The 27,618-nt window shown below is 35.6% G+C and overlaps 1 protein-coding gene across 6 annotated transcripts in view; it reads left to right on the top strand.

The window, feature by feature from the left end:
* The window catches only part of CPLANE1 (ciliogenesis and planar polarity effector complex subunit 1), a 138,912-nt gene that overhangs the window by 19,803 nt on the left and 91,491 nt on the right, over nt 1-27,618 (top strand). For all 6 annotated transcript variants that reach the window (XM_078445049.2, XM_078445044.2, XM_078445033.2 and 3 more), the window contains exons 7-20: nt 1,566-1,722; nt 2,189-2,292; nt 3,586-3,768; nt 6,648-6,897; nt 7,071-7,226; nt 7,390-8,159; nt 8,700-8,908; nt 9,109-9,189; nt 12,142-12,306; nt 16,248-16,421; nt 20,052-20,280; nt 21,445-21,584; nt 23,445-23,662; nt 25,863-26,027. In XM_078445049.2, the coding sequence (XP_078301175.2) occupies nt 1,566-1,722; nt 2,189-2,292; nt 3,586-3,768; nt 6,648-6,897; nt 7,071-7,226; nt 7,390-8,159; nt 8,700-8,908; nt 9,109-9,189; nt 12,142-12,306; nt 16,248-16,421; nt 20,052-20,280; nt 21,445-21,584; nt 23,445-23,662; nt 25,863-26,027 (3,001 nt within the window). The remainder of the gene's footprint in view (nt 1-1,565; nt 1,723-2,188; nt 2,293-3,585; nt 3,769-6,647; nt 6,898-7,070; nt 7,227-7,389; nt 8,160-8,699; nt 8,909-9,108; nt 9,190-12,141; nt 12,307-16,247; nt 16,422-20,051; nt 20,281-21,444; nt 21,585-23,444; nt 23,663-25,862; nt 26,028-27,618) is intronic.

Below are 27,618 nucleotides of genomic sequence, written 5' to 3'. Positions count from 1 at the left end.
ATTTTGGGAAATAATTGAATTTTAAAAAGGATATAGCTCGAATTTACTACTGTACCTTTTAACTACTCAAGTACTTTTTATTTTTTTATTTAAATGTTTATTTTGAGAGCAAGAATGTGTGCACATGAGTGGGGGAAGGGCAGAGGGAGAGAGAGAGAATCCCAAGCAGGCTCTGCACTGTCAGTGCAGAGTCCAACTCGGGACTTGATCTCATGAACTGTGAGATCATGACCTGAGTCAAAATCAAGAGTCAGATGCTTAACTGACTGAGCCACCCAGGAGACCTGCTCACATAGTTTTTTTGTTTTTTTTAATGTTTATTTTTGAGAGAGAGAGACAGAGAGTGTGTGAGCAGGGGAGGGGCAGAGAGAGAGAGGGAGACAGAATCTGAAGTGGGCTCCAGGCTCTGAGCTGTCAGCACAGAGCCTAATGTAGGGCTCAAACTTACAAACTGTGAGATCATGACCTGAGCCAAAGTCGGACAGTCAACCAACTGAGCCACCTAGGCACCCTTGCTCACATACTTTTTAAACTAGAAATAGTTTTATATATACTACAAAGCCCAATAAAATACATAGTGCATTAAAAGCATATCATGCCTGGGCACCTGGGTTTCTTAATCAGTTAAGCTTTGGACTCTCGACTTTGGCTCAGGTCATGATTTCATGGTTCATGAGTTCGAGCCCTGCTTCGGGCTCTGCACTTACAGTGTGGAGCCTACTTGGGATTCTCTCTCCCTCTCTCTCTGCCCCTCCCCCACTTGTGAGCATGCACTCTCTCTAAATAAATAAACTTTAAAAAAAAGCATATCATGCTTCAGTAAGATTTAGTAAAATAGTGTGATTTTTAAAATTTTCTTAATTTTCTTATGCTCTGGTACTTTATATATTAGGTGTATAATGAGTTGGACTCTAATAAATATACATGTGTGTAACCATATAGCAAATATAGAACATTGCCACTATGTTATTTTTATTTTTTAAAGATTTTATTTTATTTTAAGTTTATTTATTTTGAGGGAGAGAGAGGAAGGGGCAGAGAGAGAGAGGGAGAGAGAATCCCAGAACCTTTAGATCATGACCTGAGCAGAAATCAAGGGTCAGATGCTTAACTGACTGAGCCAGTTAAGATTTTATTTTTAAGTAATCTCTACATCTAACATGGGACTTGAACTTATAAACCCAAGATCAAGAGTCACACACTCTCCTGAATGAGCCATCCATGTACCCCAGAACACTGCCACTATTTTAAAAATCCATTCTTCTCTATTTAATTTCTGTGAAAATGTTTACAGTGATGTATAATATGTGTCATCTAAATCTTTTGTCAAAACAGATGCATTTGGGGTTGACTATGGAACATGCCATTACTAACAAAATGCTGATACTGAACCTGTTTAACTGGCAACTGCTCTTTTGTGGCGTGGATGAAAATTCTGAGCAGTTGCTAAGAGGGCCTCTAATATTCATGCACATATAGGAATTGGACTCTTAAGTTTTTTATGATGAGCTAAATATTAAAAGTTACTATATCTCCTATTTTCAATTATTTCATTACTTACTTAGATCGTTGCCATACCATGTTCATTGGGCACAACAAGACTGCCTTCTGTGCCATCTGATTCCCAAATGTGAATCGGTAAAGTCAAGAGGAGCTCTAATTTCTGCCTTTTCAAGAGATGGCATTACTCTGGCAGTAACTCTTAATCAGAAAGACCCAAAGGTCAGTATATGTAATCTGTCTTGAAAGTAACCTATGAAAGAGTTCAATTTGGAGTTGTTTTGTAATACTACTTTATGTTCTTTATATTGGTGTTTTCTGATCCAGTTTAACATTGTGGTGTTTTCTGATCCAGTTTAACATTATATTGGTGTTTTCTGATCCAGTTTAACTTTAACATAAAGTTATTTTATCCAGAAGCTATAATTTCAAAACTTGGCCTTCAGAAGTGAAAAGAGGGTAACAAAAAGGAAGAAGGGCAAAGTGGTAACTGATGTCCTTAAAATATAGTATAAAAGAGTGAGGAGTTTCAGTTTTCAGTATTGTTTTGCCAGTTGGGAAAGACTTCCAAGATAGTTTATTAATATAATAATAGGTCTCTAGGTCTCTAGAATTATAAGTAATGATTAAAGTAAAATAATTTTAATGTTTTTTTGCTTTTTTTTTTTTTTTTTTTTTTGCTTTCTAGGCAACTCAGGTATTGTTTATAAACACATTGAATTTTGTTACTCTCAGTGGTAGCCTGAGGGGGTGTAGTAATAAGAATCCTGTGGTTCCACCTACACTTATCAGGTATGAACTCTTGTGTTTCTGCATAGCATTTTTATTTTATCTTTTAATAGTTTAATAAGTTTAAGGCTCTGATAATACAAAAGATATCTAAGTAGATATTTAGGTAGATAATGCAGCTTACTTTCAGCATTTGTGCTTGATTAATTGCTATATGAAGGAAAATCTTAAGGAAGGATCTGGTAGGGTGGAAGATACATGAACATATTTTCTTTTCTCTTTTATTTTTTTCTGTGTTATCTCAGGAGGAGTGGAATCATAACTGGATAGGGGATATTGGGCTTAATTAGAGACTGAAATGAGAAAACCTGGACTGGGAAGATCATTATATACTTGGGGTGGCTGAGGTGTTTATAGCTTTTTAAACAAAGTTGGCATGCTCTGCACGTGGGTTAATAGCAATAATCAGGATTTTTGATAGCACAAGAGCCTCTACCAGGATCTATTTGGGATTATAGAGTAGGAAGGTTTCCTCTTGGACTTCCTAATTTCATTTTCTGAACATTTTTCTTTGCTGTTCTCTGAATTTCCAAAGTTTTCAGATCTATCTAGTCTTGCCTCTTCATTTTCTTTCCCCACCCAAAAGTTCTTTTCTGAAGGTATTACTCATTCTTACACCTGAAATTAATGTAACATTGTGTCTTGACTATACTTCAATAAGAGAAAGAAAGAAAGAAAGAAAAAAAAGAAAGAGAGAAAGAAAGAAAGAAAGAAAGAAAGAAAAAAAAATGAATGAATTGCTGGTCTCAGTGCAGTGGTCTCTTTCACTTAGAGTGTACATCATTATTTACATAAGGAGCTCCTTTTTGTCTCCATGAAAGATTAATATTACTAGATAGTTAAGGAGCTGTAAGGATGATTTTGGGAAGAGGGAGTCTGCTGCTGCATGGAACCTCTAGCAAGCTGCAGAGAGAGGACAGGCATGGTATTGATTGACCTTTAAATCTATCAGTAGATTTGAGTTGTAGACACCAATAGAATTAAAGTTGTTCTAATTAAAATGTGAGTGACTAAAAAGCTTAACTCTTTTAGGGAATATTTTCATCTTATCATTTGCTTATGTGTCTACGTGAATTTCTAGTTTGTATGTTTTATGGAGTAGATGTTGATGAGCAAACTCCTTTTTTTCCTTACCTTTTTTCTGGGAAGTAAAATACACGAAATGTATGTGGCAGTTTGCTACTATTCATTCTTTCCTCCTTATTTTTTGAAGTGTTCCAACTCTGCTTGGCCATTTTAAATTGTCAAAGACATTGTAGAGAGTCCTTTCTAAACATACTGTCTTGCTTTTTCTAGGTCCTACTGGGTAGGTGATATCAGCTGGACTCAAGATAGTCTTTTTCTGGCTTGTATGTTAAAACGTGGCTCCCTGGTTTTATTGACCTGTCAAGGTGAATTGGTAACATTAATTACATTTGGTTGCTCTATAGAATTTGGGCCAGCAGAATTTATTCCTTTTCACCCACTCATAACATATAGGTGAGACATTTGAATTATTTTAATTTGTTTGTAGAAGGTTTTCTCTTTTGGTATTACTTTATTGTGTATTTTTAAAAAATAATTTCATCTTTCGAGTTGTCTTTTGCTCTCTTTGAGTCTGTCCTTTCAATATCTGTTTCTTATTTATAGTTTTCTTCTATTTCTTTTTGTTGCTAAATCCTGGTGAAAATATGACATTGTGACTATGTAAGTATAAGTTATTTAAATATTCAATAGCACTGAAACATTTGTCTTCTTTTATGTAAAATTCAAAGAAGTGTGATATGTCTTTTATTGTTTCTTTAAAAGAAGGCCACTTAAATAAATGAGTAGCTCAAAATTAACTTGGCACATGGATTTATCTGTTTTTTTCCCCCAAAGGGAAGAAGGGGAAAAGTTGTTGGAAATGGATAGAAGAATTTAGAATTTAGCCATGTTTTAATTTTTAATTGTGGGATGGGGTAGCGGTTTGGCTTTGGAGTCAGATCAAAATTTAAATCTTCGTTCTTCTACTTATTAGTTGTATGACTTTGGGTAAGTTATACCTTAAGCTCTTTTTCTTTTACTGGGAAGTGAAAATGACTATATTTGTCTCTTAGGGTTGAGGGAATGAAGTAAAATAATAAATGGTTATAAATAAGCACAATTCTGACATAAGTGCTTAGTAAATATTTTTGTTATTGATGTTAGTATTAGATATGACCTGACATATACACACAGGTATTTACAAAACAAAAACATTGGAAAAGGATTTTGAAATCACTCCATTGCTATTGCTTCACAGAAAGAAGATTGAGGGATTGTCCTTGATTATTTGTAGCAAAAAGTGATGCTTAATTTTTAGCACTGGAAAATTATAAGTGAAAAATTTGTTGGGGAACCTGGCTGGCTCAGTTGGAAGAGCATGTGACTCTTGATCTTGGGGTTGTGAGTTGGAGCCCCACTTTGGGTGTAGGGATTACTTAACAATAAGATCTTTTAAAAAAAAAATTGACACTTCCTGCAGTGAAAGTGTTTTTTTTCCTTATTTCTTTATGGTCCAATTTATAATTGACTTGAATGTCCTCATATTCTTATTTATTTAAAAAATTTTTTTAATGTTTATTTACTTTTGTGAGAGAGAGCGAGAGAGCACTTGTGCGCGCATGTGCGAGCAAGTGGGGGAGGGACTGAGAAGGAGACACAGAATCTGAAGCAGGCTCCAGGCTCTGAGCTGTCAACACAGAGCCCAGTGCCGACTGGAACTCACCGACAACGAGATCATGACCTGAGTGGAAGTCGGATGCTTAACGGACTGAGCCACCCAGGCACCCCCCTCATAGTCTTCTTTAATTTAGGGAACTCCTGGGTGGCTCAGTCCATTAAGCATCCGACTCTTGGTCTTGGCTCAGGTCTTGATCTCAGGGTTGTGATTTTAAGCCCAGAGTTGGGCTCTGCACTGGGCATGGAGTCTGCATGAAAAAAAACAACAAACTAATTTAGGACCTTTTTTTAAAAAAAAAGTGTATTTATTTTGAGAGAGAGAACATGAGCAGGGGAGGGGCAGAGAGAGAGGAAGAGAGAAAATCCCAAGCAGGCTCCGCTACATGGGCACAGAACCCGATGTGAGACTCCAACCCATGAACTATGAGATCATGACCTGAGCCAAAACCAAGGGACAGATGCTTAACCACTGAGCCACCCAGGCACCCCAATTTAGGACTTAAAAAAATTTTTTTAATGCTTATTTATTATTATTTTTTTTTTTGAGAGAAATAGAGTCAAGTGTCGGGAAGGGAGGGGCAGAGAGAGGGACACAGAGAATCCGAAGCAGCTCCAGGCTCCAAGCTGTCAGCACAGAGCCTGATGTGGGGCTCAAACTCACTAACTGTGAGGTCATGACCTGAGCTGAAGTCAGATGCTTAATTAACCGGCTGAGCCACCAGGTGCCCCCAGTTTAGGGCCTTTTAAAATGGATTACTTTTTCTGATTATATAAGTGATACATATTTATTATTAAAAAAATAAATTTAGAAAAATGTCTGTAATGAATACACCTGTTATTAAGGAGGAGAAAGAAAAAACTGAGAAAGACATTTGGAGAAGATAGTAGTGGGTAAAATTTTATCAGCTGAAGATTAAATTTGACTTTCTTCATAAATGTATTTACTGTTATGGTGGTGTACCTGATTCTGATTATTTAATATTACTTAATTGTGTATTCACAACTCATAATTATATTCTTATAAGTATATTTAAATATATAGTAAGAAAGAAGGTTAATTACTTAATTCTCTGTAATAGTAAAACTGAACTGCCTTAATTCTTTTCTGAAATAGTTTGTATATGAACTGCCTTAATTCTTTTCTGAAATAGTTTGTATATGAACTGCCTTAATTCTTTTCTGAAATAGTTTATATAAAACTAAAAACAAAATACAGTAAATGCCACAATTCAGGGAATATTTAAAAAACACATAAACCGGGGCGCCTGGGTGGCTCAGTCGGTTAAGTGGCCGACCTCGGCTCAGGTCATGATCTCGCGGTCCGTGAGTTTGAGCCCCGCGTCGGGCTCTGTGCTGACAGCTCAGAGCCCGGAGCCTGTTTCAGATTCTGTGTCTCCCTCTCTCTGACCCTCCCCTGTTCATGCTCTGTCTCTCCCTCTCTCAAAAATAAATAAAACGTTAAAAAAAAAATTAAAAAACAAACACATAAACCTACATTTTATTTAATCACTTATGTCTTCCTTACAGATATATACAATTTAATGTTAGTGTGTTTAACTGGCTGTTTTATCATTCTGTAGCTTTTGATTGTTGTGTTGCTTTTCTTTGGAATAATCTGATTGTTTCCTTTAAGATTTTTCTTTTACTAATTCTTCAATTTTGTGTTTGTTTGCTAGACCACAGCAGTTTACATTTCAAGATTCAAATAATTCTGTAGATTCAACAGCTTCTGATAGTGACCCTATGAGACAGAGATTTTCTATAAAAGCACACTCAAGATTACCCTACCTCATTATTTCTGATGGATACATGGTCACAACCCTTCGATTTCTTGATAACCTCTCTCCGTCAGTGCTCATGAGATCCCTTCTACTTGATTCAACCCAGAGGCTTGAGAAAATGTACCAAAGTATGGTATTGTCTAAGGTATAGTGCTTTTGGTATTGCTGGTAAAAGTTGGCTTGTCTTTTCAGATCTAAAACCATACTGACAGTAATGTCCTTGGATTGTATATAGTTGTCTATAGAATTTTTAATTGCTTGTGATAGAATTACAGGTAAAATTTTGCTCTTGGGTGTCTTTTATCTTTTCTTCTACAGCCAAAGGGCAAAGGACTGAACTTGCGATCACTGGATTCCCTAAGGTCTAGCCTGTTAAAACACCAAGGGAATAAAAGTGTAGCTGATTCTACTGTCCCCAGATTCTTACAGGCAGAAGAAACAATGAACTTAAATGAAAAAGCAGAAGATTTTCAGGTACTTAGTAGGTCTTTTATTTACTTTGAACAGTTACATATTGACTTTATTCCAAGAAACATATTTTATTTTTCTCTTGTTCAAGGGAGAGAAATTTGAGGACACCAGTGATTTTACTTATAAGATATTAAATTAAGCATGATTTTCTTCACTCATGTTTTAGGATTTTGAAGCAGAAGAAACTAATGAAGGCAAACACTTTCCAAACAACTTATTCTCACTTTGGAACCAAAAAAAGGATCCATTGTTTAGTAATGTCAAGGAGGGAAGATTGGAATTTGCATCTATGTTTGATACAATACATGCAGAGGATAATACAGAGGAGACAGACAGAACCATTACAGAACTGCATTCTGTCCAGAAGAATCTCCTTGCAGCATGGACTATAGGAATTTCAAAAAATGTAACAGAAAAAAATTTAATGTTAAATTACACAGTAGTTTGTATCACTCATTTTTTCTACATTCTTCAATTTATAAGATGTCCTTTCCCCAAACTTGATCCTTTTTCAAGCAAGAGCACAAGACATAATACATGGGTACTTTGTATCTTTCAACTTTTTCATCAGTGTTTGTCAATCCAGTATTGGGATATGAGATACAAACAAGATGTGGGACATTTGGTAAAGCTGACCTCAAATACTATAAAGCTTTTGCTGATTCAGCAACAGCAGGGTCAGTTATTTTCAGAGAAGCTTTTGGCTTGTTTTCATTTACTCAAAATGGTAGCTGCTTATTTAAATGGCATATACATTCTTCAACCTGAAGTTATTTCAACGTCAGTTGATGGAAGTAGAACAGCAAATCAAGACAAATTGGTGGTACCCATTTTTCGAATGTTTCAAGGTAGTGGTTCTCAGAAAAACTGGTCTTGGAGTTCGTCTTTCAAGATTCATCCTCAAGTAGTAAATCTTGCTCAACAACCAGGACACAGGTATAATTACTTTATGTTAGGGTACCATTAACATTATAGATGTTTTCCTTTTTGAAAAGTTGAGATATAATTCTCATGCTGGAAAAATCACCATTTTAAAGTGTAAAATTCATTGATTTTTAGTATAGTCACAAGGCTGTAGAACTCTTAGCACCAATTCCAGAATGTTTCTATAATCCCAAAAAGAAACTCTGTATCCCTTACCAGTCAGCATTAATAGATTTTTATATTTAAGTCAAATGTTATTCAACAGACATATTAGTCTTGGGCAGGCATGATACATGCCCAAGTATTGAAAGATTTTGGTTTAGGTAAGCACTATAGAAGAATGACCATGAAGATTTATGAAGATTTAAAAAATGTATTATACTTTTTTTGATCAGTGGACTTTGTGCTATATTTAAATCTGATCAGTTTGTATATATATTATTGTTTCAGTGAAGAATACAGGCAGAAATAATAAGACTAAGTAGGAGGCTGTACATATTTTTATTCCTAGTCTGAAATTTGGTTTTGATGATTACTTAATTTTGTGTGCAGATTGGCTGTTCTCTGGAGAGTGTTGTACAACAAAACTTTATGGTATCAAACACAGTTAAATCAAAGACTTCCTGATGGTGACAGACAGTTAACTGAAAAGATGACACAGGAAGCATCTACTGTCAAGGCTCTGCTATGTCACATACAGGCTAACTTACAGACTGCTGGAATTCGCTTGAACCAGGCGTTAGAACTTAAATCTATCAATGGTCAGTAATTTACAAACATTTTTTTAACTCTGTGAATAAGCAATATAGGTAACTGGGCTTCTGTTTTATTAATTAGTTTCAATTATTTGTTTTTCAAAATAGTTTCTGGCTGAGCTTTATTTACTGAATTTTAAAATGAAGTAAATTTTTATAAAGTAATTTCATTAACTGTGACTGATTGTTGGTTAAAAACTTTGTAGGTGAAGAGTGTTTCCTGTTAGGATCATATGAAAAATCTGTCCTAATGTGGAAGAAAGCTCTACAAGAAACTCAAGAGAAAGGTAGGGTAGTGTTAAAAAACAATAGTTGTCATAATATTGGTAGGAATGTATTTTGACATGCTGTAGAGCTTAAAAATAATTCCAGATTTCGGAGTGCTCACAATTTTTTAATGCTCAAATGGAATACGTATGGTAGGCATCTTTAGTGTCAGAAATGCTTTTAAAATTATTTTTGGTCTTGGAATTTGTAGCATGAGGAGTTTTTTCTGTTATCTATAGGTAAGGCTCCTTTTGTCCTTTTTTTTGCTTAGTGATGGAATCTGTGATTGATTATTAATGGGAAAAATGAGCTTTAGATACTAAATAAAATAATGTTTTGTTGGGCATTTACCACCTTTTTTACAGACTTAGAGAAACACAAAGCTAAGGCTCTCTGCCCTTAGGTAATTCAACTTCAAGAATTTCCCTTGAGTTATACTTATTGTTAGGTTAAGTTTGGTCTTCATGGGGTTTTTGATGAGACTATAAAGATGTAGATTCTAGAAAGTAGTGATAGCTTTCATGATATTGAGGATGTGACTAGGATGACAGAAGTTCTCAGCTAGCAACCTGGGAACTAGCCATGACTGTAACGACGACATGGTCAGGTTTGGCCAATTATTAAAGTTATTTTCTGACTGCTGTGGCTTTGTATATTTCATTCATTCACCTATTTAACCAGTATTTATTGAAGTCCTGCTGTGTCCCTAGTACTGTATTAGGCACTAGGAATAAACAACAAATTGCCCACAATATGGAAGAGAGATTACATAAACAACTAGCACTCCTCTTGTTATGTTGTATGGTACATGCTGGAGAAGCACAGAAGAACATTTCCCACAATCTGAAGCTGGAGCATAAGCATTGGTCTGGGGAAAACCTGGACTTGACATTTAAAATTGAGTATAAATTGGCCAGTTAAAGCAGTGGTAATGGTTTAACAAAGGAGATAGCATTATAGAAGCAAAAAGGCACGAGAAACTATGGCAGTTTGGTAAACTGCAAGTTGTTTCATAGGACTAGATCGAATGACATATGTATGTAATATTGGGTGTGGGGTGGTAAGAGGTAGGTAAAAGTGATAAAGGAGCATACTATGCAATATAAAGGGATTAAAATTTTATCCTGAAGACATTGGGATCAGTTAGATACTTTATGTAGGAAAGAGAACTTTCCAAATGAATATAGGCCATTTGGAAAGATTGCTTTGGTACAATGTGGAAGATCATTTGTAGGAGTGTGGTGTAGATATGTGGGTTTTACATTGAAGCAGGAAAATCAGTCAGTTGAGGAGGTCCTGAATCAAAGCAATATCAGGAGTACTAGAGAACAGAGGTAACACTTGACAGATACTAAATAGACTTGATCAGCTGGACTTGTGACTGAGTAGATCTGGAGAAAGAAGCCTAATGTAGTTCTCAGGTTTGGGGATTGTCCAACTGGATGAAGAAGAGTGGCATTCAAGGAGATGAAAAGTTCTGAGGAAGAAAAGTTTTCATAATGAGTTCCATTATGGACCTTTATGTTTAATTTCATTTCCAACTTGTATGTACTAGGAATGGCTTTTAATAATGGAGACTGGAAGTAGTAGTGGCTTCAACAAGAAAGAAGTTTATTTCTCTTTCTTATGAAAGGAGACTGGAAGTTGACAGTCTAGGGCTGATTTGGTGTTTCTGTGGTCTAAGTAAGGACCCATGCTTCTTTAGTTTTTCTACTCAGTCATCCTTAGTGCATTGCTTCCAATCTTAAGGCCATTACATGAGCTAAGATGGGTACTAGAGCCCCAGTCATCACATGCATATTCTAGACAGCAGGATGGAGGAGGGCAGGAAGGGCAAGAAAGGGTATACCTCCTAACGGAGTTACCTCCCTTTGAGCAGCTTTTCTGGAAGTTCTACACAATATTATCTCTTGGTTTGGAACTTAGTCATTTTTTCACTTGGCTACATCTAAGTGAGAAATTGTGATGTGGGTTCATTATTAACTCCAAATAAAATTGGAATTCTTTTGCTCAGGAAGAATGGATAAGGGTCAGGCAACCGACAGTGTCAGTCCTAAACACCCTCCAGATATTTGAAGGCAGTGGTCAGGGGCTCCTATCTCATTGGATGATGCTTCTTCTCCTTTGGGAAGTCTCTTTGACTAACTGTTTGATAGACATATGGTTTCTTGGGGTTTTCTTTTTTAGCATGTCTCCTTCTGTTTTATATTGTGTACTTGAGATATTGTTAGTGGATTTTAGTGCTGAAATGATGAGGATTTGTAGCTCTTTTGGGATAAAATCTTAGTCATCCTAGGGCCTGATGAAAGATAATAAAATCATTCAGAACTTAAAGTGAAAAAGAACAAATTATTGCTGACCTGTTTAAAGATAAAAACTCTTACTAAAGTTAAAACAAATACAGAGAAAAAGTCACATAAACTGAGTGTGTAACAGCTTTCATAAATTGAATATTCCTGTCTACTTTGCACACAGATCAAGAACATTACCTTTCTGGGGATCCTGGCTGGCTCAGTCAAGAGCATGTGACTCTTGATCTCAGGGTTATGAGTTTGAGCCCCACATTGGGTGTAGAGATTGCTTAAATAAATAAACTTTATTGTTTATTTTGAGAGAGAGACCAATCATGTGAGCCAGGGAGCGGCAAAGAGAGGAAAAGACAGAGAATCCCAAGCAGGCTCCACTCTGTCAGCGTGGAGCCTGACACGGGGCTCTAACTCACGAACTGCAAGATCATGACCTGAGCTGAAACCAAGAGTCCAGTGCTTAACTGACTGAGCCACCCAGGTGCCCCCTAAATAAATAAACTTAAAAAAAAAAAAAGAACATTACCTTGCTAACATGTTTTTTTGTTTTTTTGCTAACTTGTTTTTATTTTTTAATCTAATTTATCTTACCTTTTTATTTTTTAATATAATTTATTGTCAAATTGTGCTAACATGTTTTTAATGTAAACTTAATTCTTGTTTAAGGAGGAAGAAGGACATGTTTTCTTCAGATACGCTATTATCTTTCTCTTTTCTACTGCTACATCTATAGCTATAATTTAAATGATGCTCAAGGATTGTGTGATCAGCTAGTAAGAGAAATATTGAAGTGGTCCCACCTACCTGTAAAAGAAAATGAGGATTGTTCAGGTATGCATTTCAGCAGTCAGTATGTTTAATCTCATTAATTTGTATTCATACATTTAGATATGAAATTGCTTATACATAAAAGTTGGTTGCTCTGACTAAATTATGTTATGGTGAATTTTGGCCTGTCAACTTCTTATTAGCAAGGATCATGTTTTATTTTTGCTTTTGTTTTTTAAATCTTTGTCTCCTCAGGGCTTAGCAGTAATTACCTGCCGAGTTAATAGCATTATTTTTTCATAGCCATATTTGTTAGGCATAATATCAGGTATCCGAGTATTTTTCCTTAGTATATTTATATTTTCTTTAACCATTGCTTAAGGTGGTTTAGTAAAATGATGAAAATCACTTTCTGAGGTATTCTGAGTCTTTTTTAAAAATTCACTTAAGAGGCTGCAGAGTATCTGAGTTCCCCTTTTTAAAAGAGGTCTATTTTGGGGCGCCTGGGTGGCTCAGTTTGTTGAGCATCCGACTTCAACTCAGGTCATGATCTCCCGTTTGATGAGTTCAAGCCCTGTGTCGGGCTGTGTGCTGACAGCTCAGAGGCTGGAACCTGCTTCAGATTCTGTGTCTCCCTTGCTCTCTGCCCCTCTCCCGCTCATGTTCTGTCTCTGTCTCAAAAATAAAATAAACATTAAAAAAAATTTTAAAGAGGTATATTTAAACTAAGCAATAATGAGAGTGAAAGGTATATATGAACATAGAATATATCTCTAATGGTTATAAGTACTAAACCATTAGGTGTATACTATACATGCAAATGTGTCTGAAAGGCCTAGTGTATCAGAAGTTTTAAATGGAGTCCATGCCAACTTAGGTTTTTATTGTTTGAGCCACTGTTTATCGATTTCTTGCTCTTTGTGATTTTTATCTTTTAAAATCTTTGTGTTCATTAGGGAAGTAATATGTGTTCAGTTTAGATAATTTTGAAAATATGGAAAATATAAAGAAAATAAAATTACTTATAATTTACCATTTTTTGTATACATTTATATGTATATATTATTAGAGCTGTGTATTGTTTTGTAGTCTTTTAAAATTTAATATTTTGATGAATATTTTCCAATGTAAATAATATTCTTTTTTGAAGCCTATTAAACCTTTTCCCCATTATTGGACATTTCAGTTGTTGCCACCTATTTTCTGTTTTAAATAGTGCTGAAGTGTACATAAATTTTTGTGAGCATTACTAAAAATTTCTTAAGGATAAATTTCTGTAATTGCCCTCCAGAAAGGTCTGCTAGCTGTGCATTATTGACAGATCTTTCTATATGACTTTTTAACTGATTGGACATTCTTCTTTTTTTTTTTTTCCAGTGGTGTTATCATTACATGATGTAACTTTTTAAGTCAATTGAACCTATAGTAATGTATGTTTTAGTTTTTAATGGCTATTGTTTAGAATATATTAAGCGTATCCTTACTGGGTTGGGGGTCTCAAAGACTACCCCTCATGTTCAGTGTTCACAGGGAGGATGCTAGGACTCAGAATATAGTTGTACTCAAGGCTATTATCTACTACAATGAAAGGCTCCAAAGCAAAATTAACAGAGGGAACAGGTGCATGGGGTGAAGTCCAGAGGAAACCAGGCACAAGCTTCCAAGACTCCTTTCCTAGTAGAGTCACACAGGACAGACACACTTAGTTCCTGTAACAACAGGTTGTGTCAACACATGTGAGATATTACTGACCAAGGAAGCTCATTTAGAGACTCAGTGCTCAGGTTTTTTTTTTTTTTTTTTAAGTGTATTTATTTAGTTTGAGAAAGAGAGATCACAAGTGGGGGATGGTTAGAGAGAAGGAGAGACAGAATCCCAAGCAGGCTCCACACCATCAGCACAGAGCCCAGTGTGAGGCTTGAACTCCTGAATCGTGAGTTTATGACCTGAGCCAAGATCAAGAGTTGGATGCCGACTGTGCCATCCAGGCACCCCAGTGCTCAGGGTTTTTAATTAGAGGCTGGATAGTCATGTAGTCACCCCTCTGCCTAGCCCTTACCAAAATTCTACACTCTCAGAAGAAAAATAGGTGTTCAGCATAAACCACATTGATTGTACATAGGTCTAGTGAGCCACTCTCATTAGTTAAGGTGGTAGGAATCTTTCCCAAATCCAAGTTCCCAGATGCTATCCAAGGGTCAGCATTATAAGCAAAACTTTCAAGTAGTCAGGCCTGCTATGTTATCTTTTTCCTGCACACTTACCTCATTAAATCATTTTGTATAGTTATAATTTTTATTGCGTAAGATTGTCATTATTAACATCATCACTGTGCTACACACAGAATTACCCTTTCAAAATTGTTTTACTTCTGAATTGATACATGTTTACTCTGTGATCATCTTTTAGAATTAGGTTGCTCTGCATTTAAGGAGCTTATTTCTGGCTTTGCATAATGAATTTTGTATGATTAAAATTACTGGAAATCTTGCCTTTATATAATTCCTACAGTAAGTTTTATCCAGGAGAGAATAATTCTTACCTATGTATTTTTAACTTTAATGTGAAGAAATAGTAGGATTTTTCCAAATGTTTAATGACCAAATGAAGAATACTACTTGGAGGCTAATAAGATTTTCTCAAGATCCCCTTTATGAAAAAAAAAGTTTGTTAATAATCTTGAGTGCCTACTCTATGAGGAAGAGTAGTGTTAAGTGCTGAAATATACAGTGACAAGACAGAAATGGTCCATATGCATATAGAACTTAATATCCTTATGAATATATCAAGTGACTTCTGGGAAAGAATAATATTTTGCTACTATTAGAGCCATAAATTTCATAAAAATTAATGTTACTGTAGTATTTATATTTGATAGTTTCACTATTTTCAAATTTCTGAATGCCAGTTTGTATTACTGAGTTTTGATTCTCAAATAGGGATGACATGTTTGCTCCTGCTAATTTATACATCAGAATCACTGCAGAAATCCTGACGGGGGCACCTGGGTGGCTCAGTCAGTTAAGCGTCGGACTTCCGCTCAGGTCATGATCTCGCGGTTTGTGGGTTCGAGCCCCGGGTCGGCCTCTGTGCTGACAGCTCAGAGCCTGGAGCCTGGTTCAGATTCTGTGTCTCCCTCTCTCTCTGACCCTCCTCTGCTCATGCTCTGTCTCTGTCTCAAAAATAAATAAAACATTAAAAAAATAAAAAAAAAGAAATCCTGATGTAACTCCCACTCCCTTACCTGCTTTCTCCCTCTACCCTACACATTCCTTTTGTCCCCACCTTCTAAAAGAATCTTATAACAATGAGCCATTCTTACTAATGGGAGTGTATTGTAATTCCCAGATCTAATGGTGTAGAAGACAGCATTAAGAATCAGTGTTGTAGTGCTTTTCAGATTATATACGTAGTAAGCTCTGCCTCCTTTAATCAAAGAACAAAAAATTAGGGAAGGAAGAAGGGAAAATAATGAAATCTAAGCTTGTGAATCCATCATGGCTGGATTGTTGTGTATTTATCCTTCCATGTTTTAAAATAAAACTGGTAACTAAAAGTCATCAGCGGTTCTTAAGTGCATGTGCTCGTAATTATCAGCTAATTATTTCTGTTCTATTGTCCTCAAGAAGCGTAAATACCTATTATGAATTAGCTCAAGGATGCCTGGGTGGCTCAGTCATTTCAGCCGCCAACTCTTGATTTCAGCTCAGGTCATGATCTCCTAGTTTTTGAGTCTGAGCCCTTTGTCCTAGGGCTCTGTGCTGACAGCCTGCTTGGCATTCTGTCTCCCTCTCTGTCTGCCCCTCCCCTGCTTGTTCTCTCTCTCTCAAAATAAATAATAATAAACCTAAAAAAAACAAATTAGCTCATACAGGTAATGGATGTTCATCTCAGAAAAAATTTTAAATTATAATTTTCCTCTTATATAATGTTGGGAACTTAAATATTATTACCTTTTGACAGTTTGATCAGAATCTCCTTTGGTCATTTGCTGTATTCCTTAGTTCCTGAGAAGTCTCATTCTGAGTTTGGAATGACGAGAGGTGCTCATCCTGAGGCGGCAGTAAAGGTTATCCAGTCCATGGCTCGCTTCATGGCCGCCTATTTCACCAATCAGCCGCTTTGCATTTTGCCACCTCACAATGTGAATGTTCTTCCTCCCCTTCATACTAAAACAGGTAATATAGTAAGCAAATAATTTTCTCACTTTGTTTATTCACATAATACTTAAAATCATATTATACAGTGATCATTATTTTATGGGAATAATACTGTTCTAGCTTAGTGTATGACACATAGGAGATTCTCAGTGACTGTAAACGAATAAAATCTGAGAAAGGTAATTGCTTGGGTTTGTTTTTATTGAATATGGATTGTTTAATTACAGTATTATAGTTGACCCATGAACAATGCAGCGTTAGTGGTGACGACCCCCTGTGCAGTCAACAATTCACATATAACTTCTGACTCCCCAGAAACTGTCAATAAACTACTGTTGGCCAGATGCCTTATCCATAAGTAAACCGTTAATATGCATTTTGTATAATATACTGAATTCTTATAATAATGTAAGCTAGAAAAAAGAAAATGTTAAGAAAATTATACAAGGGGCTCCTAGGTGGCTCAGTTGGTTAAGTATCCAACTTCGGCACAGGTGATGATCTCATGGCAGTTTGTGAGTTCGAGCCCCGTGTCAGGTTCTGTGCTGACAGCTCAGATTCTATGTCTCCTTTTCTCTCTACCCCTCCCCTGTTTGTGCTCTGTCTCTCTCTCAAAAATAAATAAACTTAAAAAATTTTTTTTAAATTATACAAGAAAATACATTTATATTACTGTACTGTATTTATCAAAAGAAATCTGCATGTAAGTAGACCTGCACAGCTCAAATCCATGTTGTTCAAGGGTCAACTGTATTTATTATTTATTATTTATTTTTATTTATTTATTTATTTATTTTGGTGGTTTTACATTTAAGCTCTCTTTTTGTTACAGCCCTAGGTATTTATCACTTGTGTTCCCTATCTTTGGTAGTAATGTTTCTGATAACAAATTGTATCCTTAGTTCGCATCATTTTACTGAAGAGAAGAAGTAGCACTCCGTGTGGTTTTTAGAAAAATCTTAAAAAAAAAGATCAAATCCTGACTTAGAAAATTTGTCTCAATTTCTTGTCTTTCCTATCCTATATTATTTATAGGACTTGAGCTGTTTGGCATGATCTTTTCAGATCACTTTGCATACCTTGGGAACATTGATTTTTCTCACACTGTAGGAAAAAAGGTGATAGAATTATTGAATTGATTTTGGACATATTCATAAACATTTATAAAAGCTCAAAGACACACCTTTTAATTCCTTTTAATTTATATTTGTAAATATCTTCCCAGTGAGAGGAGAGGCTAGGAAAGAAAATTTTGTGATCTCTTCCTAAGCCTGAGACAGTGATTACTGAAAATCTAAATACCTGAAACTTGGTATTTAGCCTTTAGTTTCTTTAATTTCCTAGTATCTTGAAAAAGGATATCTATAGTCTTGACTTACAATAGATTTCATATTAATCTTTTAAGTCAGAACTAGTGGCAGAATGTATTGGGGATTTGTGTTGCTTATTTGATGTGATGCTTACTGTATGAAAGCAAAGCAATAAAATTTTCAGAAAATTAAATCATTCAAGTTCTTTCAATAGTACAGTACCTTTCTCAGAGTAAATGAAAAGCTAGGACAAATTTAATCAATCTCCTGGCTGTTTGCCTATGCAGAATCAAACATTCAAGTGAATGACAAAATTTTTTGTTTCTATCCAAATGTGTTTGTCAAAGAGCCAAAGTTAGTGTTTGGTGTGGGGAGAGACTATGTTGATCACATGAGAAACTAATTGTTTCAAGAAGCAGAAACCCACATATACTATTTGCCAGTTTTATTTTGAGGGAGTGAGTGGAAATCTTAGCAATATATATTTTTATTTTATTTTTATTTTTTAAAATGTTTTATTTTTGTGAGAGATAGAGAGAGAGGGGGGCAGAGAGAGAGGTGGACAGAGTTGACAGCAGTGAGCCCAATGTAGAGCTTGAACTCACAAACTGTAAGATCATGACCTGAGCCAAAGTTGGACGCTCAGCCAGCCGAGCCACCCAGGCACCCCAGCAATATGTATTTTTTTAAAAAAGTAGCAGTTCAGGGCACCTGGGTGGCTGAGTTGGTTAAGTATCTGACTCTTGATTTTGGCTCAGACCATGATCTTATGGTTCGTGAGATCTGAGATCCATGCTAACAGCATGGAGCCTGCTTGAGATTCTCTCTCTCTCTCTCTCTCTCTCTCTCTCTCTCCCTCTCCCTCTCTCTGCCCTGCTCCCTTTTCTCCTGCTCACATTCTTTCTTTCAAAATAATAAATAGACTTAAAAAAATAGTTCAGGCATTGTATTTCCAAGTGGCTTGTTCATGTTACTTTTTTTATAAAGTGTTTATTTATTTTGAGAGAGGGGGAGAGAGAGAGAGAGAGAGAGAGAGCAAGCGTGCAAGTGAGCAGAGGGGCAGAACTCACCTCAATGTGGGGCTTGAACTCACCATCTGTGAGATCATGACCTGAGCCAAAATCGAGTCAGATGCTTAACTGACTGAGCCATCATGGCTCCCCTCATGTTATTTTAATTAGGGGAAAATATAGAAGGCTAGGGAGAAAGATAGGACCCTTTGTATTTAATCCCAAACCAGACTGAAATCTTGTCATTTAGTCAGGACTTTTGAAAATCGTTCTTTTCTACTCTCTTAGAGACACTAATATACTGAATACTTAATGCTTGAATTTTACCTCAAATTAGTTTTTTATTCCATGACACTATAAGGAATGCAAAGTCATGTAAAATGCAGTCTGCCCTCCACATTTCTAGTAGGAGAAATAGAGATGTATTTCAGAGCAGCCCATAGTAATAAATTGTACACTGTGGCCCAGTACATTTAAGTGTACATTTGTATGTTTATATTATCTGACACAGCATTTTCATTAAATTGTATTTATATTTGTTTTATGTAATGTACTCTGATGCTATCTCTTCTGTTTCTGTATCCTGTTCTGTTCCATTTTTTAAGAATGCTGGCATTTATTTCATGACCCACTAATGAGTCATATTCTTCAGTGCTAAAAACAAACAAACAAACTGGAGTATGTTAAGTATTATTTTAAACCATTTTGTACCTTACTTGCTTCCGTTGAAGCAAGTGTGCACGGGATGGACACTTGCTTCAAAGATGGGCCCTCCATGTAAGGTGTGTGACAAATTCCACCAGGTTTAGGTTCAGAAGATACCCATAGTCCTGCTTCTACCTTGATTCAACCAACATTTAGTTTTAGATCACTTTCTTGAGAACTTTATTCATCAAAGAATCCCCCAAATGGTTTAAACGTCTATGGAAGTTCTCTTTCACTTTATGGAGGTGTGTGTATACATATAGCTACTACACTAGCACTTTAGAGCATTTCGTGAGCTGCTATCTCCTTGTCTAACTTGTATTTTACCCAAAGTTAACAGGGAAATAGCTGGAGCACTGTTTCAAAAAACGTATCTCCAATAACATATCAGCAGTTGAGGCTGATTATTAGAAAATACTAATTAAAGAGATAGGGGCTCCTGGCTGGCTCAGTCAGTGGAGCATGCAACTCTTGATCTCCAGGTTATAAGTTCAAGCCCCATGTTCAGTGTAGAGATTACTTAAAAATAAAATCTTAATAAAAAAAAGGTATATAAGTATGTGAGGAGGAGTGATTCTGATAAATGTAATTGTTAATATCCATTTTCTTTTATTTACACATAGAACACTCCCTTCGACTTATTCCTCTGCAACACTCTAAGGTGGCCAGTGTTGTAAGAGATCAGAATCTTTCTAATGTTTGGACAGTTGAATATGCCCTTGAATTATTACTTATTGGTGGCTTAGTTCCAGAGGCTGTGTGGTTGGCACATAAACTTGGAGACTGGAAGACATCTGTTTCAATTGGTGTGGCCTTCCAACTATTCTGTAAACATGATAGTAATTTCACAAGGTATGTATTTTTAGGCAAACGTAGGTTGAGAAACAGTATAATAGTATCATCTAACTATTTTTTATTTCTCTCATTGCTGGCATTTATGCACTTTGTGGAATCCTTAGTCCAGAATTGTCCAATAAAACTTTCTTCAGTGATGGAAATGTTCTCTATGTGCAGTTCAGTATGATAGCTGTTAGCCACATGTAACCATTGAGCACTTGAATTGTGGCTAATAAGACCAAAGAATTGAATTTTCAACCTAATTTAAATTTAAATAGCTAAATGCAGTTAGGGGCTACTGTGTTGGACAGCTCAGCAGCTCTTTTGTGTTAAATCTTTTATTTAAAAAAAAACAACAACTTTTTTATTTAGCACATTTGTTAGTAATGTCCTCAAAGTGCTTATAGTCAGTGGGAGAGTTTGCCTATTTTAAGTAGGGTTTGAATTTTAAGCTAATAAATCTAATCTCTATATTTTAACTTTTCTATTATAGTACTACTATATCTTTGATATTTTTCAGTTCAATAATTCAACATATGTGTATTTCTTAAGTAAGTGCTCTGTACTAAGCTCTGTGCCAGGTAGTTTAATGGATATAAAATTAAATGGTACATAGACTCCATGTTTAAGGCATTTATAGTTTAGTAGAGAAATTAAGGCAAAACATTATTATAATTTAGTGTGTGTGCTGCCAAAGCGAGCACAAAACATTATTATAATTTAGATAATATGGTAAGAAAAGTGCCAGTGGTGCAGTGGAGAGAGCAATAATATCAAATGGGCATAGGACAGGAAATGGAGATAACATTTAGATGGGCATTGAAGGAAAGACAGAATCTCAACAAATTGAGTAGCTGTGGAGAGAGATAACATTCCAAACATGAGCAAAGGCATATGGCAAAAGACAAGTTTGGTTCAATTTGGATCGAATAGTGTGGAGGGCAGCAATGGGAAATAATGATGGGAAGGTATATTAGTATCATAATCCTGGAGACCCTTAAAAATCTCCTTAATGTTATATTTCCCCAATTATTTTCCCCCCATTATTACTTTTTAAAATAGAGGATGAATAAAAGTAAATTTCATTGTTTCTTAACATTTCATATTTAGCTCTTAATGTGTTAATATTTCCTTTTTTCAGAATTTGGATTCATTTTCCTTAATTTGATGTGATTTCAGGTCCAAGAAAAAGGGTCTGAATTTGCCAATAAATATGACTCCAGCACAGATTTTCCAGGAAAAACTGCAGTGTTTTTTAGGTCGGCCAGCCTCTTTGGAAACAAAAAATGAAATGGGCTCAAAATACAAACAATTTACAGGTGTGTTACCTACATATAGTCTGACATATATATCAGCTTAATTGATATAAACCTTCTGATATTTAAAAAAATTTTTTTTTTTTAACGTTTATTTATTTTTGAGACAGAGCATGAACGGGGGAGGGTCAGAGAGAGAGGGAGACACAGAATCTGAAACAGGCTCCAGGCTCTGAGCAGTCAGCACAGAGCCCGACGCAGGGCTCGAACCCACAAGCTGTGAGATCATGACCTGAGCCGAAGTCGGACGCTCAACCGACTGAGCCACCCAGGCGCCCCAAACCTTCTGATATTTTAAAAAGCTTATTAATATCCATAAATATATTAACACTTTGAAGTAAGCTTATCAAATATAAAAGTATGCTATTTATTCTTAATCATGGGAGCTTCTAAAATTTATGCCAGCTCAAAAAACAATGATCAGTAACTGAATGATACTCTGATTTTTCATACATATTTTTTGACTAGTTGTATTTTGCTATATTTGGATTATTTTCTTTTGCAGTCATAGAGTCGTAGAATCTCATAAACAGGAGGGTACTTAAAAGTATTTAGTTCAACTCTTGCCTAGTGCATAAATCACAGAGTTGGTTTTGTTTTTAATTTGAAAATTTTATAGTAGTATTACAAAATTAAAAATAATGTAATATCACATATATTACATAGATTTACTCAGGAGCCCTGTAAAATTTGTTTTATAGCTGGAGACATTTAGATGAAAAGTAATGAAGTTGGGTACTTAAAGTTGTATGTGCTGACTACTGTAGGACCCTTTGGTTTTATTAGTTCTTGTCTCCATTAGCAGAGAGGCTTCTAACTCTAGATTCTTAGAACTTACTAATTGTAACTTCTCTTTCCGGAAAGAATGCATAATACCTGGAAATCTTACTGAAAACTTTGATAATTACCTGCCAATATTTTTGAAAATAAATGGAGAGAAAATGTAACTACATGAAAGTTGGTTTTGAAAAAAAAAGACTAAAAGGGACACCTGGGTGGCTCAATCAGTTAAAAAAGTACTATGGTGGAGTGTTAAGAAAAAAAATTACTCTCCCACTAGCTGCATTCACGTAATGTTGTATTTTATTTTGGTGTCTTTCTTGATACTTTTTTCCCATCAGTATTTTTTCATTTATTATTTTTTAACTCAGGACTATGTTCCAAGTATATTTTTGTTACATAGTTGTTGTTATTATAATATCTTGTATAATTTTGCAAAAGGTCTTATGCTCTGATCTTTTAAAATTTTTTAATTTTTATTTGTTTATTTGATAGAGCGAGCATACACAGGAGAGGCAGAGAGAAAGAGAATCTTAAGTAGACTCCACACCCAACATGGAGCCTGATGCGGGGCTGGCGCTCATAAACCATGAGATCATGACCTAAGCCCAAATCAGGAGTCCAGTGCTTAACCTACTGAGCCATCCAGGCACTGCACCCCTCTATAATCTTTTTTTTTTTTTAATTTTTTTTAATATTTATTTATTTTTGAGAGAGAGACAGACAGAGCACAAGTTGGGGAGGTACAGAGAGAGGGAGACACAGAATCAGAAGCAGGCTCCAAGCTGTCAGCACAGAGCCCAATACAGGCCTCGAACCCACAAACCATGAGATCATGACCTGAGCTGAATACCTGAGCAGATACTCAACTGACTGAGCCATCCAGGCGCCCCTGCCCCCCCTCTATAATCTTAAAGTAACAGAATAGTTATTAAATTTCTGTGTAGAAGTTGAGATGTTTTGCATGTCAACCATTATGTTCATTTTTGATGATAATTTTTTTCAGGTATGAAATTTTATACTACAAAATAGGATCAGCATAATATAAATTTTAACTATTTTACTTAATTTTGTATTTGGTAGATCCCATTGAAGAAGAAGATGCAAATCTCCTCTTTGGTTCAGTGCAGGAATTACTGAAAGCAGCAGTTATGGCTGATGCAGATATTCTTTCAGAGACGTTTCAACTTCTGCTAAACTCTGCCAAGGACTTCAGTAAGAGACTGTGGGGCTTAGTCCCGGTCGGCTTGTATCTCCCGGCTCCTCCATTATATTGTCCTCAGCCAGCTATTCTTAGTGAAGTAAGCTTAGTTCTTAACCTTTTAATTAATTTAAAGTTGATTTTAGCCAAATTTTACAATAGACAACTTGATAATAATTATCAAGTTAGGAATGCAAGGTCTGAAGACAAACTTCCAGATCCTAGCTTTGCTGTTTATTAATTGTATAATCTTAAGCAATGTACTAAACTGTTTAAGTTTCCTTATCTGTAAAATGCAGATGATGATAGTACCTGTAATAATATTATTGTTAGGATTAAATGAGATATTCTGTAAAAGCTTTTACCTTAGGGCCTAGGACACATAGTACACATTCAATAAATATTAAAATTATTGCAATAATAAAACAAAATCAAGAGAGGATTCTCTATATGCAGGTTTTAAAAAAATAGATGTTTGTTTAGGGTAATAAATAATAAATGTCAGATTTTACAAGACCTACATTATTTTGGTCTTTTATTTACCTCATTGTCTTTGATTCTTTTGAAAGACTTCTTTTGATTTTTTTTTTTTTTAATTTGATCGGTCATTTTTTTCTCCTGCACTATTCAATTGATAGTTCTGTCATATAAACAGCAAGACAGTGTTCCTTTCAGGAACTTTTTCTCTGCTCTCACTAAAAATCACAACATTATAATTAGCTGGCTTTAAGATTTAAAGTATGAATGCAAATTATTTTAATGTTTGATTGATATTTTTAAGTGATTCTGGTATTGTTTCTTTACTGCGTACTGTTTTAGTATTAGCAGCCTCTATCTCTTACCTGGTTTTTTCTTTTCCTTTTTGAGTTTTTTCTTATATTGTTATTTGTTATATTTAAGGTTATATTTCAATAGGTTAAAAATATTTCATTTATTGATATTTCAAATGTAATATGTTATACATGGAAGAAATAAATAGTCCATTGTATTTCTTAATAATTCTCTTTTCTGTCACATCTGAGTCTTCAACACATTGGTTTAGAAATTAGGAATACCATTTAAGCTATTTTTGGAATAGCCTGTGCTGATATTAGTTTGAGTGGTTACTATCCTTAGTAGTGATTCGATTTATTATTTTGTTTTTATTAAAATAATCCTCAGTGGTAGGATTTCTCCTAAGTATCACTCTATATCAATTAGGACCCTTTGGACTGGGTATAATAGAAAACTTGGTAAGTTGGCTGGCATAATTAAGAAGCCCAGTTAAGTAGGGTAGCCTTTTGACTCAGTTATGCTACCACAGACTTGAGCTCTTTCTCTCTAGTTTATTTTCTAAGGTGGCAGTTTCAACTTAAGTCCATCTCTCTTTGTGGGAGCAGAATGGCTGCCAGCAGCTTCTAAGGATACCTTGTCCATGTCCAGAGGGAGAGAGAAGGGGAAAAACAAAAACAGTACAAGTATTTCTTCTCCAGCATTCCAGGCAAGGGTACTGGGAGTCACTCTTGGCTAGGGATAATGCAAAGTACATTTTGTAGCCCCTTAGGGCCTTCCCCTGAGAGCTGGGGAAGTATCAGCTCTCACTGAATCATATGGGCTATGTAGGGGAAGGGCAGATACTCCATTAAAAATTGAGTACTGTGAAGAAGTAACTGTGGTAGGATGATGGGGAAGCAAATGTTTAGATACTGTCTCATTCTCTAGAAACTAATTTTTAGCTACTGGCTTGTTAGTGTTTATTCAGCAAACGTTTGTTGGATCCTACTACATGCTGGACTTTATTCTATGCATTATGTTAATACAAAGATAGATGACAAGGTCTTTGCTTTTGAGTAGATCTCAGTATGGTGGGAAACATACATGAATCAGTACAGAATAATTTAGTGAAAATTGTCATGGGTGTCTGAGCAAAGTGCCATAGTCACACACAACAGGAGAGCTTCACAGAGGGGCCGACATTGAAATATAAGGATTTTTCCAGGAATAGAAGGGAAAAGGCATTCTCCTTAAAAGGAGCCCTCTTTATAACATTCTACCAATGGAGTCTGGAGTGGTGGGCTTTAACTGCTTATAGGGGAAGACTTAGGCTTAGGGTCAATTTAGCCCTTTACATTATTTGAGATGAGAGAAATTTCTTTGACACTAGAAATAGCTATAGTTGAAATCTGAGGCCATCCCTCAAAATATCCTTCATAAATCTCCAGGAACATTCTAGTTTGAGAAGCACTATTTTTATTTTCACTGTAACATTTAAAATTTTCATATTACTATCTACTAAGAATCGATTGTTTTATTTTCCTTAGGAAGATGGTGATGATCTTCTTTTAAAAGCTGAAAAGGATAATCGCCAAAAGGTGTCTGGAATCCTTCAGCGTGTTCTCTTGCTTTTCCGGGCAGCTCGCTGTTCTTTTCCGGTAGCACAGTGGTACATCTTGCAGTTGAGATGGGCAAGAAAAGTCATGCAGAAGGTGTGGAGATGTCTTAGTCATTTATGTGCTATGCTATGTTAAACTATTTAAATATACTAATATTTATTAATATCTCCAAATATTTATAATCATGACATTTTCCCAAGGAATCCTATACTATGAATCAATAGATTTCAGGTTTGTTTATAACAAGCAACCTAGCCAGACTAAATTTTTTCTGCTGAAAGATAAGGACTCTGAACTGAGTCTCTTTGTTAGTCCCATCCTGTCTGACAATACAAAGTATAATGTAGTAAGTTATATATAACTGGTAGTTAGATGTAGGTAGTTTCAGTTACTTTTTTTCTTTGTCCCACCATCATTGAAGATGTAAGCTCAGTTCAGGGTTTTCCCCGACTTCGCTCTGAAATACTATCTACTGTGTTCTGTGGGGACTAATGTGGGGTCAAGCCCTGGGAGGTTAGAGTTGGTTCTTGGCTGTGTGTTTCCTTTCAGTACTCTCCACCAGTTGGAGTCTCTCCCTTGCTATCTTCTGAGATGTGCAATTCAGTGTGATTCTGGGGCCATCATCCCCTTCCACACTGACTTCAGCTGAGTCGTAGTTGCGTTCTTACCTGATCAACAGTCAGATGGGACATTTGTTGGTATGTCCCTTCTCCAGCTGCACATCCTTTGTAGGCCAGTTGTCTGTCTCTGTGAAATGTGGAACTAAATATTATCAGCCCTAAGTGTCTTTAATTTGGCCCTTGATTATGTTTAAAACAAGAATTTACTATTTTTGGTAGGAAACTTTAGACTTTGAGAAGTTACCAAGTTGTTTTTGAAAATTAGACTTTTTTTAGAGAGAACGATTTGTGAAATTTGCATACAGCTACTATAAAAATGTAAGATGAAACTGTACCCATTCTGTATCTTGTTATCCCAAAGTTGTTTTTAAAGTATGGCAAAGAGTTTTCCTGTATTATTGAAAGATTGGTTTTAATAGTTTCAAGGTCTGCTGAGCCTGATTATTTGTTATAGGAAACTTCATTTTAAAAATTATTTAAGTAAACAGTTTTCTACAATAAAGTTGTAATTAGATTTCCATTGAGGTTTTATCTTATGTACTAAATCCCAACAGTCATCTCATTTAATCTAGCTTTAATTAATGCAGCTAGCATAAAGACTGTGCAGATTCTCTTAAAATTATCAACACAGCTAAAGACATTCCTCAGAGGAGTAACAGGCTGCAGACTAGGGCCTTTGGGTGTATAGTCATTGCCACTCTGACTGTCCAGTGCCCTGTTTGTCTTGCGGCTTACCTTTAAAGCTTGTTGTCAACCCCTCAGCTATACACACAAGTGACCTGTAAATTCCCTCTAATTCAGTCTTCCTAAAATACATCTGATAGTTTTATTGTTAGCCTGTGTATTTATTGACATTGGGAGAGGTGCCAAAGATGTGGAGATCCATTCTTATAGAAGTATGTACAATATATAAGTGTATATACTTCTATATTCTCCTGTATTGCTGTTTTCTCTGCCTTTTTCATTTAGACTTTATTGGGCATATAATTTAACTACAGATTTAGTTGTAGTAAATTAATGTTTTCTAATTGGTGGGAATGGCGGAACACTTGTTGCTACCAAAA

The sequence above is a fragment of the Panthera onca genome, chromosome A1, assembly GCF_046562875.1.
Source record: "Panthera onca isolate mPanOnc1 chromosome A1, mPanOnc1 haplotype 2, whole genome shotgun sequence".
Lineage (NCBI taxonomy): Eukaryota > Metazoa > Chordata > Mammalia > Carnivora > Felidae > Panthera > Panthera onca.
Note: the sequence above shows the minus strand (reverse complement) of the source record. Positions and strands in the feature narration are given on the sequence as shown.